General features: G+C 37.9%; 1 protein-coding gene across 3 annotated transcripts in view; it reads right to left on the bottom strand.

Annotated features, from left to right (window-relative positions):
• The window catches only part of KAT2B (lysine acetyltransferase 2B), a 100661-nt gene that overhangs the window by 45850 nt on the left and 39442 nt on the right, over positions 1 to 15369 (bottom strand). For all 3 annotated transcript variants that reach the window (XM_076005651.1, XM_020290022.2, XM_076005653.1), the window contains exons 3-5: positions 10149 to 10294; positions 5735 to 5827; positions 4206 to 4387 (exon numbers count right to left, since the gene is read on the bottom strand). In XM_076005651.1, the coding sequence (XP_075861766.1) occupies positions 4206 to 4387; positions 5735 to 5827; positions 10149 to 10294 (421 nt within the window). The remainder of the gene's footprint in view (positions 1 to 4205; positions 4388 to 5734; positions 5828 to 10148; positions 10295 to 15369) is intronic.

The raw sequence follows: 15369 nt of genomic DNA, 5'->3' as shown, positions 1-15369 counted from the left end.
CCCGTCTCTACTATAAATAGAAAGAAATTAATTGGCCAACTAATATATATATAAAATTAGCCAGGCATGGTGGCGCATGCCTGTAGTCCCAGCTACTCGGGAGGCTGAGGCAGAAGGATTGCTTGAGCCCAGGAGTTTGAGGTTGCTGTGAGCTAGGCTGACGCCACGGCACTCACTCTAGCCTGGGCAACAAGCGAGACTCTGTCTCAAAAAAAAAAAAAAAAAAAAAAAAAAAAAAAAAAACATGAATAGAATTGAAAAATATGAATGCAGAAGACCATGTCATCCTATTTATCTGGTGGACTGAAAATCCTGAAGTTTTCAGGAATTATCTGACTTATTCTAGTTCATGGGAACTAAAGGCCTGTGAACTATTAAGAGTCCATACTAGGCCGGGCGCTGTGGCTCACGCCTGTAATCCTAGCTCTTGGGAGGCCGAGGCGGGCGGATTGCTCAAGGTCAGGAGTTCAAAACCAGCCTGAGCAAGAGCGAGACCCCGTCTCTACTATAAATAGAAAGAAATTAATTGGCCAACTGATATATATATAAAAAATTAGCCGGGCATGGTGGCACATGCCTGTAGTCCCAGCTACTCGGGAGGCTGAGGCAGAAGGATCACTCAAGCCCAGGTTGCTGTGAGCTAGGCTGACGCCACGGCACTCACTCTAGCCTGGACAACAAAGTGAGACTCTGTCTCAAAAAAAAAAAAAAAAAAAAAAAAAAAAGAGTCCATACTAAAAGCTAGATTTCCTGTCTACTAGTTTACTGTTCTTTCCATGCTTCCTGATAAATTCTATTCTAGACTCATATCCCTAATTATGAATGCTTAGTACACACAGGGACAGGCTGTACTTCACAGAACAATGGCTACATAAAACCAGTTTCCCCAAATCAAGTTGGTTCTAACCTGCTCGGTATTCTTATTAAACATCTCCCCAGTGTGGGAGTAACTATTAACCTTCAGAAGTTCTGCCCAGCTCAAAATGTAAGACTAATTATTTGCCACTTCCCTTTAGCAGGTTCCCTTGGTCAGATGTATTTTAAGAAGTCATATTCCCCTGACATTTTCTTTTCAGGTTATTTCTTCATGGAATTATATTAGTGCACCATCACAAAATTTAGAGGACTTCAAATGTTTGCCCAGATTTTTTTCTAAAACCACAGTGATGACTGGGAGTGTCTTTAATATATAGTTAATATATACTAATATAAGAATATTTGTTTTTCCTTAATTCGGAACAGACAGGATAAGTAATTTAAGCAGTTTTACTGTTCAATCTGCTTTTAAATTTTTTCTCGGATAAATCTCCACTAGTCAGCTCTGTAATGATCACAGTCATTTTCCGAGTCCAGTCTTTTCCACAGAGAATCCTATTTAATCCCATTTTCATGCTGATGATGTGCTCCAGAAGTTTCAGTCCCTTTGTTCTAATTGCTAGAGTAACTGCTGCAAATTATAAGCTGAACCAGCATTATAGGTTCTGAGGTTCTCTTACAGCAACATCAAGATAAAGCCTGCTGGTGCCTGCAGCCTGTAATATTACCCATTTTTAAGTCGATTAGTATCAGTGAGACACCATGCTGTGTGGTATGTGGTTTTTTAAACTCCCCAATGTAGTCATGGCAGTGAGGTTTTATTCTGAAACAATTACCAGTTCTCCTAATTTTCACAGGTTGTTCCTCTCTACTTCCCTTTCCTCATCAACACGGCATGATGGGGAAGCAGGAGAGGTGGGTGTTGTCTGCCTTCATTTCCTTATTCATTATTAACAGGGGTTCTTGGTCTACATTCCACTTAGAAATCGGCAGGTTTCACAACTGATCAGGGGCATATTCCTTTCAGTTTCTCCCAGCAGGTTTCTCTTAACCATTGTCTGACTCCACTCTTCGCCACAGGGTTGGCTCAGGATGCTGGACTATAAAGGACCCTTCTACTGTCTTTCTGTTCCCTGTTATCTTAATTTCTAAAGTGACATTCAAATAATTACACCTTCATTCAATTGTATGTTTAAGGCTCTAGCTTAACAGCCCCATGTTGGCAGTGACTGAATTTTAGAGAATGTTAATTGGAGGAAAATGATGACAAGCATCTTCCCAGCACCCATCCTATGTGCTAGACACTGCACACAAACCACCCATCGGATACCCACAACACTCATGAGACTTGGACAGAGGAAGAGACTGAAGGTCAGGGAGGTACAGTGACTGGCCTAAAGACCACAGAGCTAGGGAGAGATGGAGTCATAATTCAAACCCAGCATTCAAAGTCCAATTTCTATTTTTACTACTTCTTAAGTATTTATAGGAGTCCCACATTTCTTGGTAACTCCCAAACGGTGCATCATACTTTTATTCTGTTTTCTAAAATACAGTAATGTCTCCCAAGCTGCTTCACAGTTCATTCTCCTTTGTCTTGATCAAACAGTTATTTTCTCTGTTAAGAGTGACAAGTACATTCAGGATTTGGCTTTGACAAATATTCAACTGTGTCAATCGTTCACAAATGGGGTTAAAAGATATATATTTTTGAAAGATTTATTATCTCAACTCTTATTATAAATGAGTTACAATAATATAAAACTATTTTTTCTTTCTTAAAGAGACAGGGTCTCACCATGTTGCCTAGGCTGGAGTGCAGTGGCTATTCACAGGTGAGACCATAACGCACTGCAGCCTTGAACTGCCACCTAAAGCAATCATCCCACTCAACCTCCAGATAGCTGGGACTACAAGGAACACACTATTGTGCCCAGCTTAGAACTATTAATGTAAAACCCTGAAATGAAGGATGTAGAAATAAAGATAAGATAAAAAAAATTTTTTTGAAGAAATCTGCAATTCCTATAAATGCCAATTATTAAGGGGAAAATACTTAATAACTCAAATTGTATATATTATAAAAATAGGGAGAAAGAAAGGGGAGTGGAGGTATTATTCATGAATTCAATAAATGACAGAGAGGAAAGCTTATTTTAAATTATTCCTATTCCTCCATGTCATCTGCTATTACAGAAAATAACCTAGGCACAAGTGGTCTGGACACTGCCTACTTCAAATTAGGAAAAAAAAAAAAAATATATATATATATATATACACACACATATATAAATATATATACTAAAACTCCATAATATTTCCTGAAGCAAGCTTGATGTGCCTCTAAAATAAAAATGGAAGAAAGTTATAAAAATATGAGTAGAATATATGATCCAAGTCCAACTCTCTTACAAATGAGATAGGTCATTATATTTTGTGTGGTCCATGTTTAAGATTTGTAAGGCCAATTCTATTATTCTGAAGTTCATAAGCAGTAAAAAAAAATCTCTACTTTAGAAAAAATATATGTGCTCAGTCCAAGAATATTAGAGGAATTTGAATGTCCTCTGATAGGGAAATAGTTAGGTAAATTATGGTACATCAACTCAATGGACTATAAGGGGACCCGTGAAATGTTTGATATGATGTTAAGTGGGGGCGGGGAGGGATTACAAGACTATAAAATTCTGTATTTTCTTTCATTATAGTTAATGTAAAATTTTATTTAAAGGGACAAACACTGGAAGATAATACATATAATAATAACAGTTCTGTCATGGTGCTAGAATAAGGCTAATCTTTCCTTCACTAAAATAATTCTATCACTCCATTATTATAATAGTCATTGCATTTTTTTAAGCGATGGCTCTATGTATTAATTTCAAAGTTATAATATAGTTATCTAGTCAGAGATATTCAATAGAAATACAATGCAAGTCATGTATATTTTTTAAATTTTCTAGTAGCCAGTTGAAAAAGTAAAAAGAAACAGAATTAATGTATTTCACGTGATCCAATAATCCAAAGTACTATCATTTCTACATGTAATCAATATTTAAAAAACTACTGATGAGCTATTTTAAACTCTTTTTTGGTACAATATTAGAAATCTCAGTTCAAACTAGCCACATTTCAAATGCTCAATAGCCACCTAGGGATAGTGACTATCATATTGGACAGTATAGGTCTAGATGATTAAGACTCCCTTGTCCCCCAAATATTATACTAATAATGAAAAGTAGAAGTTTGCAAATTATATTATAAAGACATTCTCTCTGAATTTATGGAGTCATCCTGGTAACTGGGCAACCTTGCGAAGTCAAGTAGCAATTTTATGTGTGTAACATGCTCTATGGGGACCACAGGGAAAGTGCTTGTCATCTGATTACCTTGTGTAGTTCTCTTTGTATCCAGAAATATCATCATTGGGAGATCGCAGGCGTCGCTGAGATGGTGCCTCCAGATGCCAATAGTTGATGCGGTTTAGGAACATTTTTGCCAACTCAACTATTGTTTGCCTTTCTTTTGATGGCAGGTGACTAAATTTGTACTGTACAAAGTTATTCACACCCTTGAAAGGAGGGAAGGCAATTTATTCATACAGCTATGCAATCATACTAATTCTGAACACCCACACAGCCAGTGCCAATCTTGGTTATTAGCCAAAGAACACACATTTTGATATTCCCAAAAATCTCTTCTATTTCCCTAAAAGACAACAGCAGTGCCCAGAGGGAATCTTGCCTCAGATCACAGTGGATGAAAAGTGACAAGACAGAGAGGCTGTGTGAGTTGTGATTCTACGCCTGCTGCCATCCTGAAGCATTCAAGAGAAAATAAAAACCACGAGCTAAAAAGGTCAAAACCTCTTAAACAATAAAATATGACTGTTTTGCAGAATAATTCCTGCTTCACTATCAGCACAGAAGCTCACATATAATGGGGTTCTTGGATAAATATTATGTTTTTACATGATTATTAATCAGAAGGCTGCTAGCATGCTTTCTACTGAACCAAACTACTAAAATGTAAACCCTGTACTATCATTCTTTTGGTTTCAGCAAGCTTATAAAAAAAAAGTCATTCAAAATCATGTGCTTTTTTTTAAAAAAGCTGTGGATTAATTTAACCTTTCTGCAGAGCATTCCTACTTCATCTAATTTCAAATAAAAAATAACAATGGATTCTTATTTAATAGAGTTTGGAGGCAAAATAAAATTTATTCTACTGAAAAATTACTGATAAAAATACATTTATTTGTAAAGACTCTGGTATTATGTCTTCTGTAGTCACTCTCATCAAGAAATTCAGTCCCGAGTGTTTTTATTTAGCCAAGCAATAAAAAACTAAAAACTGATGTTGATGGGATATTCTGACAACACCTAACAGAAAAGGTCTACAGATTTTAACAGATTCCCTGTGTAAAACGGCTTCTTTCCAGGAATCATAATGTAGCAGGAAGTCAATTTCTGGGTACAAAAATCTCATTTCTTTTTTGCTTTTTTTGCTTGACTTACAATGTTTTTTTCACATTGCGACTGAATTCCCTCACCTCAAAAGGCTTTCTCAGACTGTGCCAAACAAAAGGACAAAGACTTAATTTTAAAACATCAACAATAAGAAAAAGCACATTTCATGTGTTCTTACAAACTACTTGTTCTATTTAATTTTTTTCCCCCAAACACACAGTGAATTCTGAGTATACAAAAAGACTAAAAGACAAAAACTAGATTACTTATTAAATCAAATTAGGTATGCACTTTTGATCCAAAGGGTCCAAGAAAATTTCTGCAGACTTCGTGAACATCTCTGAGCCAGGTATGGAGAATGAAAGAAGTGTATAGAGGTATGGAAGGGAGATTAAAGGATTTCTCCAGCCTTAAGCCAATAAACAAAGGGCTTCTTTTTATCTTGTTACCTGTTCAATACTAGGTTTTTCAAATGGAGGTTTCTTCTCCAAAGAGCCTTCAACCACAGGTTTTCCTCTTTGTAAAATAGACTTTCTCAAGAGCTGCAAAGAAATCATTAAAAAAAAAAACAACTCAGAGTCGATGTCTCTGTATCTGTCTCTATTTCTCTCTCTCTCTCTCTCTCTCTCTCTCTCTCTCTCTCTCACACACACACACATACACACACACACACACACACACAGCCTATTAAAGGAAGCCATCATATTCTATTTATCTTAACTATATGTAAGCAAATTCTTAAATCAATAAAATAGGCAACTATCAGGTAATCCAAATTTGCCTTCATGCCCATGACCAGAACTATAAAGAACTTGACACTTTTCATGTTCTGGGCAACCTAGGCCACCCAGGATGACCAGCAGACACCACTATCCCAACTCACTTTACCCTATGCCCCGTTTCTGGATTCCCACTGACCCAGGCCTATAATCCTACATGCTTGGCACGTGCCCATTTGGGCCACTGCAGGTGCGCTGAAGCTCTGGAGGAGAATCTTATTTAAACACCTGAAAGGCTGAGACCCAGTCTGCGCAAATAAGGCCAGGGGACAGGAGCTGTCTATAGCAACTGCATGTCATATGCATAATCTAGGGCAGGGGCTCTCTGGGAAGGAAGTCTGCAGAGTTCTCAATTGGCAACTTTCACTGTTGCGGTCTTTTTTCATTTCCCCTCTATCCGTAGAATGCAGGCCAAATGTTCTGGCATTTCAATGCCCACAAAACAAAACACTGCTCTTAATTCCTGCCACTGGTATTTAAAGCCCTCATAGAGTAAACATCAGAGAAAAAGGGAAACAGACAGCCACTTACTAAGAACAAAGTTGAAAATAAATTTGACATTCAAATTCCTTACCTTCAACCCTTGATTGAATCTTCTGTAACTTTACCTATGGGCCAGTTATGATATGGCCACATATTTATTTAAGTTTCATCCTTCCCTCCTTTCTCCACTCAATGCCTTTTCAACAGAAACAAACTATAGCAACTATTCTCTCAGAAGTTAATGGAAATGGATGAACACCCAAGGCTGAAGATGACCATGTGTCACCAACGAGCTGTCTCTTACAAGGACCTCAATTCCCTCCAGGGGTGTCATGAAAAATGTGAGTATAAAGCATTTGTTAACCCTTTCCCTATATTATGCCCACTTTTGCAAGAATTATTTTGCAATAAAGATATATCATTGTATATGTTTCTAAGAATATATAAAGATTGATCTTAAAATTTAAATACAAATAATTCTGATTGCCTACAATTCGCCCCCCCCTCCCCCAGTTAAAACAAGACCATTTGGGAACTTGGCCCACTGGAGGTTTTAATTTAGAGGTCAACTAACAGAGAGATGCTGGAGAGATGTTGAACCTCAGTTTCTTCATCTATACGATGAAGAAGCTGAGATAAAAAATATATATATACTAATAACAGCAAGCATTTACATCCTTACTTTTGCCAGATATTCTTCATAGTTCTTACAAGCATTGTCTCATTTACTACTTGGAACAACCTTTGGAGGTGCTACTATTGTCTGTAATTTATAGATGAGGAAACCAAAGCAGAATAACTTGTCCAAGGTCACATTTAATAAGTGATGGAGCCAGGTTTTAAACCCAGGTATTTGGGCCACAGTTGTAGGTAACTAAGAGATACTTCAGCTTTTAGGAAGCAGCTTTTCATTGGGTTTATTTTCAACATCTAAGACAAGTGTTTTTTAATGTTACTTAAATATATAACACACTTTTAATTATTGACACATATGAGACACAGGAACTGCCTTTCAAAAACTAAGGAATAGATGATTTATAACTCATTTACCCAAAAAATAATTGGGGAGGGGGGTGCGAGGAGAATGGTGAACATTTTGAATTGTGTTTTCATAAGCAAATATGTCTACACTGCTATTTAAAGATGAAGGAGGGGGCTGGGCACGGTGGCTCATGCCTGTAATCCTAGCTCTCTGGGAGGCCGAGGTGGGTGGATTGCTCAAGGTCAGGAGTTCGAAACCAGCCTGAGCAAGAGCGAGAACCCGTCTCTACCATAAATAGAAAGAAATTAATTGGCCAACTAATATATATAGAAAAAATTAGCCGGGCATGGTGGCGCATGGTAATCCCAGCTACTCAGGAGGCTGAGGCAGCAGGATTGCTTGAGCCCAGGAGTTTGAGGTTGCTGTGAGCTAGGCTAATGCCACGGCACTTACTCTAGCCTGGGCAACAAAGTGAGACACTGTCTCAAAAAATAAATAAATAAATAAAAATAAAGATGAAGGAGGTAAGAAGGGAAGAAAAAAAAATGTACTTCAAAGCAGAGCAATACTTTCTGGCCTGTTTGGTCAGTTTCAAACCAAGAGGAGGCTGACAGGATGGAAACCTTGACACCACCTTCACTTCCAGCAGGGTGGTGGGGAGCTGCCAGGGAGCTCTGTTCCAAGATAAATAATAGCTGCAGTCATGCAGACCTTGTTTTTCTTCAACTAAGATCTTTTTCCAAAGAAGCACTAAACAGTATGAATCTGCCAGGGTTCAATCTGGATGATTCAGGCCTCACAGCCATGTCAACAATTTGTCATCTGGACACCTGAAGTGGTCTAGTGCCTGCTAATGGCTGTGGGGAATCCAGCTGTTCATATTCATGCATAGTCTCTCTCTCACTCTCGCTCTCTCTCTCACACTAAACTTTTTAAAATTATTATCCCCAATAATATTCCAAAGGTTTAAAAAGGAATTATAATTCTACCTCTCATTCCTATCTCCTTTCCGTCCAAACCACCCCCCGCCAAGCACAATAAAAGGCAAAAGTTAATAAAAGGGGCCTCCTGGTTGTATGTTCTCCATGAGAGACTCTTTGTGTATTTTAAAACGAATTCTGTGTAATCTCCCCCTTTTGCGTTATATTGTGTGATATCAACTTAAGGAAATATACCTTTGGAATTACTGAAAAAGAAAAAGTTAATAAAAGGGAAGAAGAGAAAAGTATGGATCAAATAAGTTCAGACAAAGAAAAAAACTATAGGAATTGGGTACAAAATTTGCACTGAGATTCCTAGCAGCCAGGGCAAAAGAGGGAACTCAATGGAAAATTTAGCTATCCTTGTCATATAAAAATGAAGCACAGTACCTCTTATTAGAAGAGGCAAAATGTTCCTGCCAGTAAGCTCTGAGTGCTTTGTTTTGCTTTTAAACATCCTTATAAGGGTTACACAATACAACATAATCTACAATGCCCTTGATAGCAGGTTTATTTTTTTTAAAGGTTATTCCTTCTGGCAGCCTCCTTTATGAATCTATTTTTGGCAACCTCAAGTCTTGCTATTCGTTCCCATCACCAGTTTCCCTCCCACATCTGTTAGTCCTGACTGTAATCAGAAGCTTGAGAAGACAAATATCTGTGGGAAGGGAATGGATGTGACCCAAAAGAGCTGAGGTAGAAGCATGAGGAGGCAGCTACGGAGAATGGCAGCAATAATCAGGGACTGGTGTCAACAAGACACAGGTAACACGTGTAAGAAGCCAAAACAAATTGGGAGAATCTTGATTCCTCCCTTTGAAGCACAAGGGACAGGACTTAGAGCCACCCCTCCAACTACATCTCCTCGCAACCTCCCCTTGGCTCACTGGCCTCCTTGCTGTTCCCATATCTCAAGTTCTCTTGGTGCACATTCTAGATGCTTGTTCTTCTCTCTGCCTGGGAGGCTATTTCTTCCCCTGGCCCTGTGCACGGATGACTCCTATTTTCCACTCAGATCTCTGCTCAACTGTCCTCTCCTCAGAGAGGCTTTCCTATGTGCCCTTCCTCATAGGCATGTCCCCCGCCCACCACTGTCCCTGCCATTCTGATGGATTCCAGTTACCCTACTTTGTTTCTCTTCACAGCACTTACCACCACCAGCAAATCTATTGTTGATTCTGTCTCTTCTACTGAAATGTAAACTCCATGAGGGGAAGAACTTTGGTTTGCCTGGCAATCTATCCCTCATGCCTACATTACTGCCATGCACAGAGCAGGTGTGCAGTAAATATTTATTGGATGGATGGAAAAAAAAAATCTAAGCATATGCAAATCAAGATAGTCAACTATACATACAAGTATGAAGGCCTTCAAGGAGAGTGATGTGTTAAAAGCATGGTGGATTACCTTCTGCTCTTAAGAAAAAAAAAAAAAGAGAAAAAAAATAAATATATATATATATATACAAAAAAAGTATTTAAAAAAAAGAAGCATGGTGCATCATTTTAGAGAATCTGTCATGAAGGCACCTGCTTCAGCAACCCTGAGGGCAAAATGTGTCCTGAGCTGACAGCCTTCACACCCATCACCTGGCATAAAGAGAAAGAAGAAAAGCCTTTGAAACATGTTAAAATCTCACCTTAAATAGGTAGAAATAAACTTGTTTGGTATCTGCATCTTCTTCCTTGTGGACACAGGTAAAGAGATATTCCACATCCAACACTATTCCCAGGAGTCTGTTCATTTCTTCCTCTGACACATTCTCCAGGTGGGAAACATGAGCAGCTTACGGGGTAAGATCAAAGGAACATATGTAAGAAGTCGGTTGGAAACCACAACACACCCCATTTGAAAACAGAAGTTTTTCTCTCACAAACATTCTCATCAATCCATTAAGCTCACTGTAAGTAAGCGAAAATTTCTGAACCCCTGTAAGACTGAAATCTTCTCAAAAAATCTACTTATAATTAAGAGACTACCATGTTGCTGAGCCTCAGCCTTCCTATCCAACACTAAGACGGTCCAGTGGCTAATGTAGTTAAATAATGTAAACTTAAAGAACCAGGACTGAGAGCACCAAGTCTGGCCATGACAGGGTCAAGTTTTTATGTTTCCATTAAGGAAATTCGCTACCATGCCATGGGGGTGGGGGGTTCTCTAAGGTCCTAGACATGAGTCCAGGATTTGTAGGCTTGTGATTCAGAGGTGCAGAAAAGCAAGCTCCTTAAAGGTTTAGTTCTAAGTCCTGTGAATAGCTGGGTCAGCCAAGAATATCAAAATAGTGTGAAGACTGGAGGCTCCTTCCCTCACTCTCCCTTCCTGACTCAGGCACACTAAGACCTCACAGTCTGCAGCAAAGTAACCAAAGCCTATTTTTCCTTGAGATTGAACATCCTCCATGATCGACCCGCCAGACCTGCTTTTCTTCCTTGTTCTGTTGTCTTACTCTAGTTTTAGTGACATATCCATTGAGCCTCTCCTCCTTGAGTCCCTTGTGATGTCTTCTATCCAAATCCAGGCCATTGTTCAAGGTTATCACATTTAATCCTCAAACAATCCCACAAAGCAGGTATTAGTAACCCCATTTTATAGCTGAGGAAACTGAGGCTCAGAGAGATTGGATATTGTTTTGTCAAATGTCATTCAGCCAACAAGGCAGAGCCAGCCAGGGTCTGAAAGTAAAGAATGTTTGCCCCCAATTTTGATGCACCTACATACATATGTTTGTTGATTCATTGATTCACTTGAAGTCCTTGCTCACTGGAGAAAGGATCTCTAGGTAAGTCATCCAATAATCACCTGCTATCCCAGAAGCTCCTCTAAGCTGGGATTATGTCTTTCATTTCTGTTATCCCCAGAACCTATTACTATGTTTGCCACATAATGAGATCCTCTTAGGTGTAGCTCTAGGTATGCTGATTTAAACATGCTTGGACACAGAGGTGCTTGAGATGATTTTTAAAGAAACATTAAAATACATAGAAAAGTGATAGGTTTTCCCTTGCCTTTTCAAAGGGAGATGGAACTAAAGGCTATTGAAGAGTACCCGCTAGATGTCGGACATGGGTCAGTCTATTCTGGAGACCACGGTGCCCCTGTCATTAAACCACAATGTTCAATCAGAAGCCTGAGATAGAGGATGCTGCTGGTACCCACCTTTTGCCTTCTCCTTACTCCAGTTCCTGGCTTCCAACGACCAGCAGCTCCATTTCTCTATCTAAGGGCTTTTCCTGTCCCTATAACCTACTCTGCCACCTACATACCCCTCAAAAACGGCCCTCAACCAAAAACTAAAGATGTTAGTGCATAACTACCTCAGTTTCCTCACTCCTCAGGTGGCATAACTCTAACGTAAGTGTTCTACACTGACTCCCAATTTTTCCCCCACAGAATTAAGTACCAGTTGCCCACAGTGAGAGCTGGCTTAGTAATCCACCATTTATTGGCCACTTTTTCCTCCTTGTTTCACTTTCCCTCAACATAAAAAAGACTATATGTGACCAACCCACAAGTAACATCATAATCAATGGTGAAAAGTTGAAAGCTTTTCCTCTGAGATTTAGAACAAGACAAGGTTGTCCTCTCTTGACACTTCTATTTAACATAGTATTGGAAGAAGTCCTAGCCTAAGCAATTAAACAAGACAAAGAAATAAAAGGCATTCAAATCAGAGAGGAAGAAGTTAAATTGACCCTGTTTGCAGATGACATGATTTTATACATAGAAAATTCCATGAAAAACTGTTATAACTAATAAATTCAGTAAAACTGTAGGATATAAAATCAACATACAAAAATTAGTAGCTTCTAAATACTAACAACAAAATATCCAAAAAAAGAAAGGAAAACAATCATATACATAATAACATCAAAAACAGTAAAATACTTAGGAGTAAATTTAACCAAATAGGTGAAAGACACATACACTGACAACTATAAAACAATAAAAGAAAGTGAAAAAGACAACAATAAACAAAAAGTTATCTTAAGTTCATGGATTGGCAGAATTAATATTGTTTAAATGTCCATATTGCCCAAGGTGATCTATGGATTCAATGCAATCTCTATCAAAATTCTAATGACATTTTTCACAGAAATAGAAAAAAAAAATCCTAAAATTTGTAGACTACAAAAGACCCCAAATAGTCAAAGCAGTCAAAGCAGCAAAAAGAACAAATCTAGAGGCATCGTACTAACTTTCAAAATCTACTACAAAGCAATAGAAATAAATAGCATGCTGCTGGCATAAAAAGACACATAAACCATCAAACTTTTTAAACAGAGGACCAGAAAAAAAAAAAAGAAAGAAAGAAATAATTAAAATAGTTTAGAAAATAATTTAAATTAAAAAAAAAAAAGACACATTAAATCAGTGGAACAGAACACCAAGCTCAGAAATACAACTACACATTTACAGTCAATAGATTTTCGACAAAGATATGAAGGGGAAAGGATAGTCTTGTCAATAAATGGTGGTGGGACAACTGGATATTACATGTAAAAGAATAAAATTAAAACCTCATCTCACACCATATACAAAAATCTAATCAAAACAGACTAAAGACATAAGCATAAGACCTGAAACTGTAAAACTACTAGAAGGAAACATAGGGAAAAGCTTCTTGACATTGGTTTTGGCAAAGACTTTTTGTATATGACCCCCAAAGCACAAGAAACATAACAAAACAGACAAATGAGACTGCATTAAACTAAAAAGCTTCTACACAGCAAGGAAAAATCAACAGAGTGAAGAGACAACCTATGGAATGGGATAAAATATCTGCAAACCACATATCTGATAAGAAGTTAATATCTAAAACATATAAGGATTTCATATAATAGCAAAAAAACAACCCTATTTAAAAATGTACAAAGGACTGAATAAATATTTCTCAAAAGAAGACATTCCAATGGCCAACAGGTACATGAAAAAATGCTCAACATCAGTAATCATCAGGGAAATACAAATTAAAACCACAATGAGATATCAGCTCACACCTATTAGAATGGCTATTATCAAAAAGATGCAAGATGGCTGGGCGCAGTAGCTCACGCCTGTAATCCTAGCACTCTAGGAGGCCGAGGTGAGTGGATTGCTCAAGGTCAGGAGTTCGAAACCAGCCTGAGCAAGAGCAAGACCCCATCTCTACTATAAATAGAAAGAAATTAATTGGCCAACTAATATATAGAGAAAAAACTAGCCAGGCATGGTGGCACATGCCTGTAGTCCCAGCTACTCGGGAGGCTGAGGCAGAAGGATTGCTTGAGCCCAGGAGTTTGAGGTTGCTGTGAGCTAGGCTGATGCCATGGCACTCACTCTAGCCTGGGCAACAAACTGAGACTCTGACTCAAAAAAACGATGCAAGATAAGTACTGGCAAGAATATGGAGAAAAGAGAACCCTTGTACACTGAGTGGGAATATAAATTACTATAGCCATTACAGTAAATAGTGTTGAGGTATCTAAAAACATTAAAAATAGAACTACTATATGATTCAGCAATTCCACTTCTGTGTATATAACCAAAGGATATTCAATCAGTATGTTGAAGAGACATCTGTACTCCCATGTTCTTTGCCACACTATTCAAAATAACCAAAATATGAAATCAACCTAAGTGTCCATCAACAATGAATGGAAAAGAAAATGTGGTATATTAACACAATGGAATACTATTCAGCCTTAAAAACTAAAGAAAACCTGTCACTTGCAACAACATGAATAAACCTGAAGGACATTATTCTAAGTGAAATAAGCAAAACACAGAAAGACAAATACTGCATTGTGTCACTAATATGTGGAATCTAAAGAAGTCAAACTCATGGAAGCAGACAGTAAAATGGTGGTTACCATGGACTTGGAGTGGGGGGAATGGGTAGACATATTAGTCAAAGGGTACAAAGTGTCAGATCACAGAAGTTCTGAAGATCTATTATATAGTATAGTTAATAATAATGTATACTTCAAAATTGCTGACAGAATAGACTTTAAATATTTTCACCACATTTGTCGGGTGTGGGGCAGGTGGGCGGGAGGAGGAGGGGATGGGTATATACATACACAGTGAGTGTGATGCACACCGTCTGGGGCATGGACATGCTTGAAGCTCTGCCTTGAGGGGGGAGGGGAGACAAGGGCAATGTATGTAACCTTAACAACTGTACCCCCATAATACTCTGAAATAAACATATATATTTTTTTACCACAAAAAAGGATAAATACATGAGGTGATGGATATGTTAATTAGTTTAATTTAATCACTTCACAATGTATACATATATCAAAATATCACATTATATGCTATAAATACGTACATATTTGTCAGTTAGACCTTAATAAAGCTGAAAAAATTTCCTTTTTAAAATTTTATTTTATTTAATTTTTTTTTTGAGACACCAACTCACTCTGTTGCCCTGGCTAGAGTGCCGTGGTGTCAGACTAGCTCCAAAGGGAACAATTGATTAAACTGTTTCTAGGCACACAATTTACATCATAGAAAAATTACACGTGTGTGTATTTGTGTGTGGAAACACAAAGATTAATGTCCAAATCTATTACTTTCTATTTGGCTATACAATATTTGTATTCATCACTTCCTAAAAGATACCCAGAATTAGACTTCATTTTAGACAGAACATTTATTGGGTCAATTTTTTCTTAAGGCTGTACACAATGTTCCTTGAGGTCATTCTGAAGCCTTTGGGAGACAGGCCTCATTCTGGAGACAACTAGGTCAAAATTTTTATGTCGGTTACTTACAGAAATAATTTTTCTTAATACTATTTTTACCTTACAATATTGTAATCTCTTTCCAGTGATAAGCTAGGAAAGCAATCAGTGTGCAATATAATGTAACTTCCT

The sequence above is a fragment of the Microcebus murinus genome, chromosome 1 (assembly GCF_040939455.1).
Source record: "Microcebus murinus isolate Inina chromosome 1, M.murinus_Inina_mat1.0, whole genome shotgun sequence".
NCBI classification, from domain to species: domain Eukaryota; kingdom Metazoa; phylum Chordata; class Mammalia; order Primates; family Cheirogaleidae; genus Microcebus; species Microcebus murinus.
The sequence above is the reverse complement of the archived record's forward strand: the minus strand, read 5'-3'. Positions and strand labels throughout refer to the sequence as shown.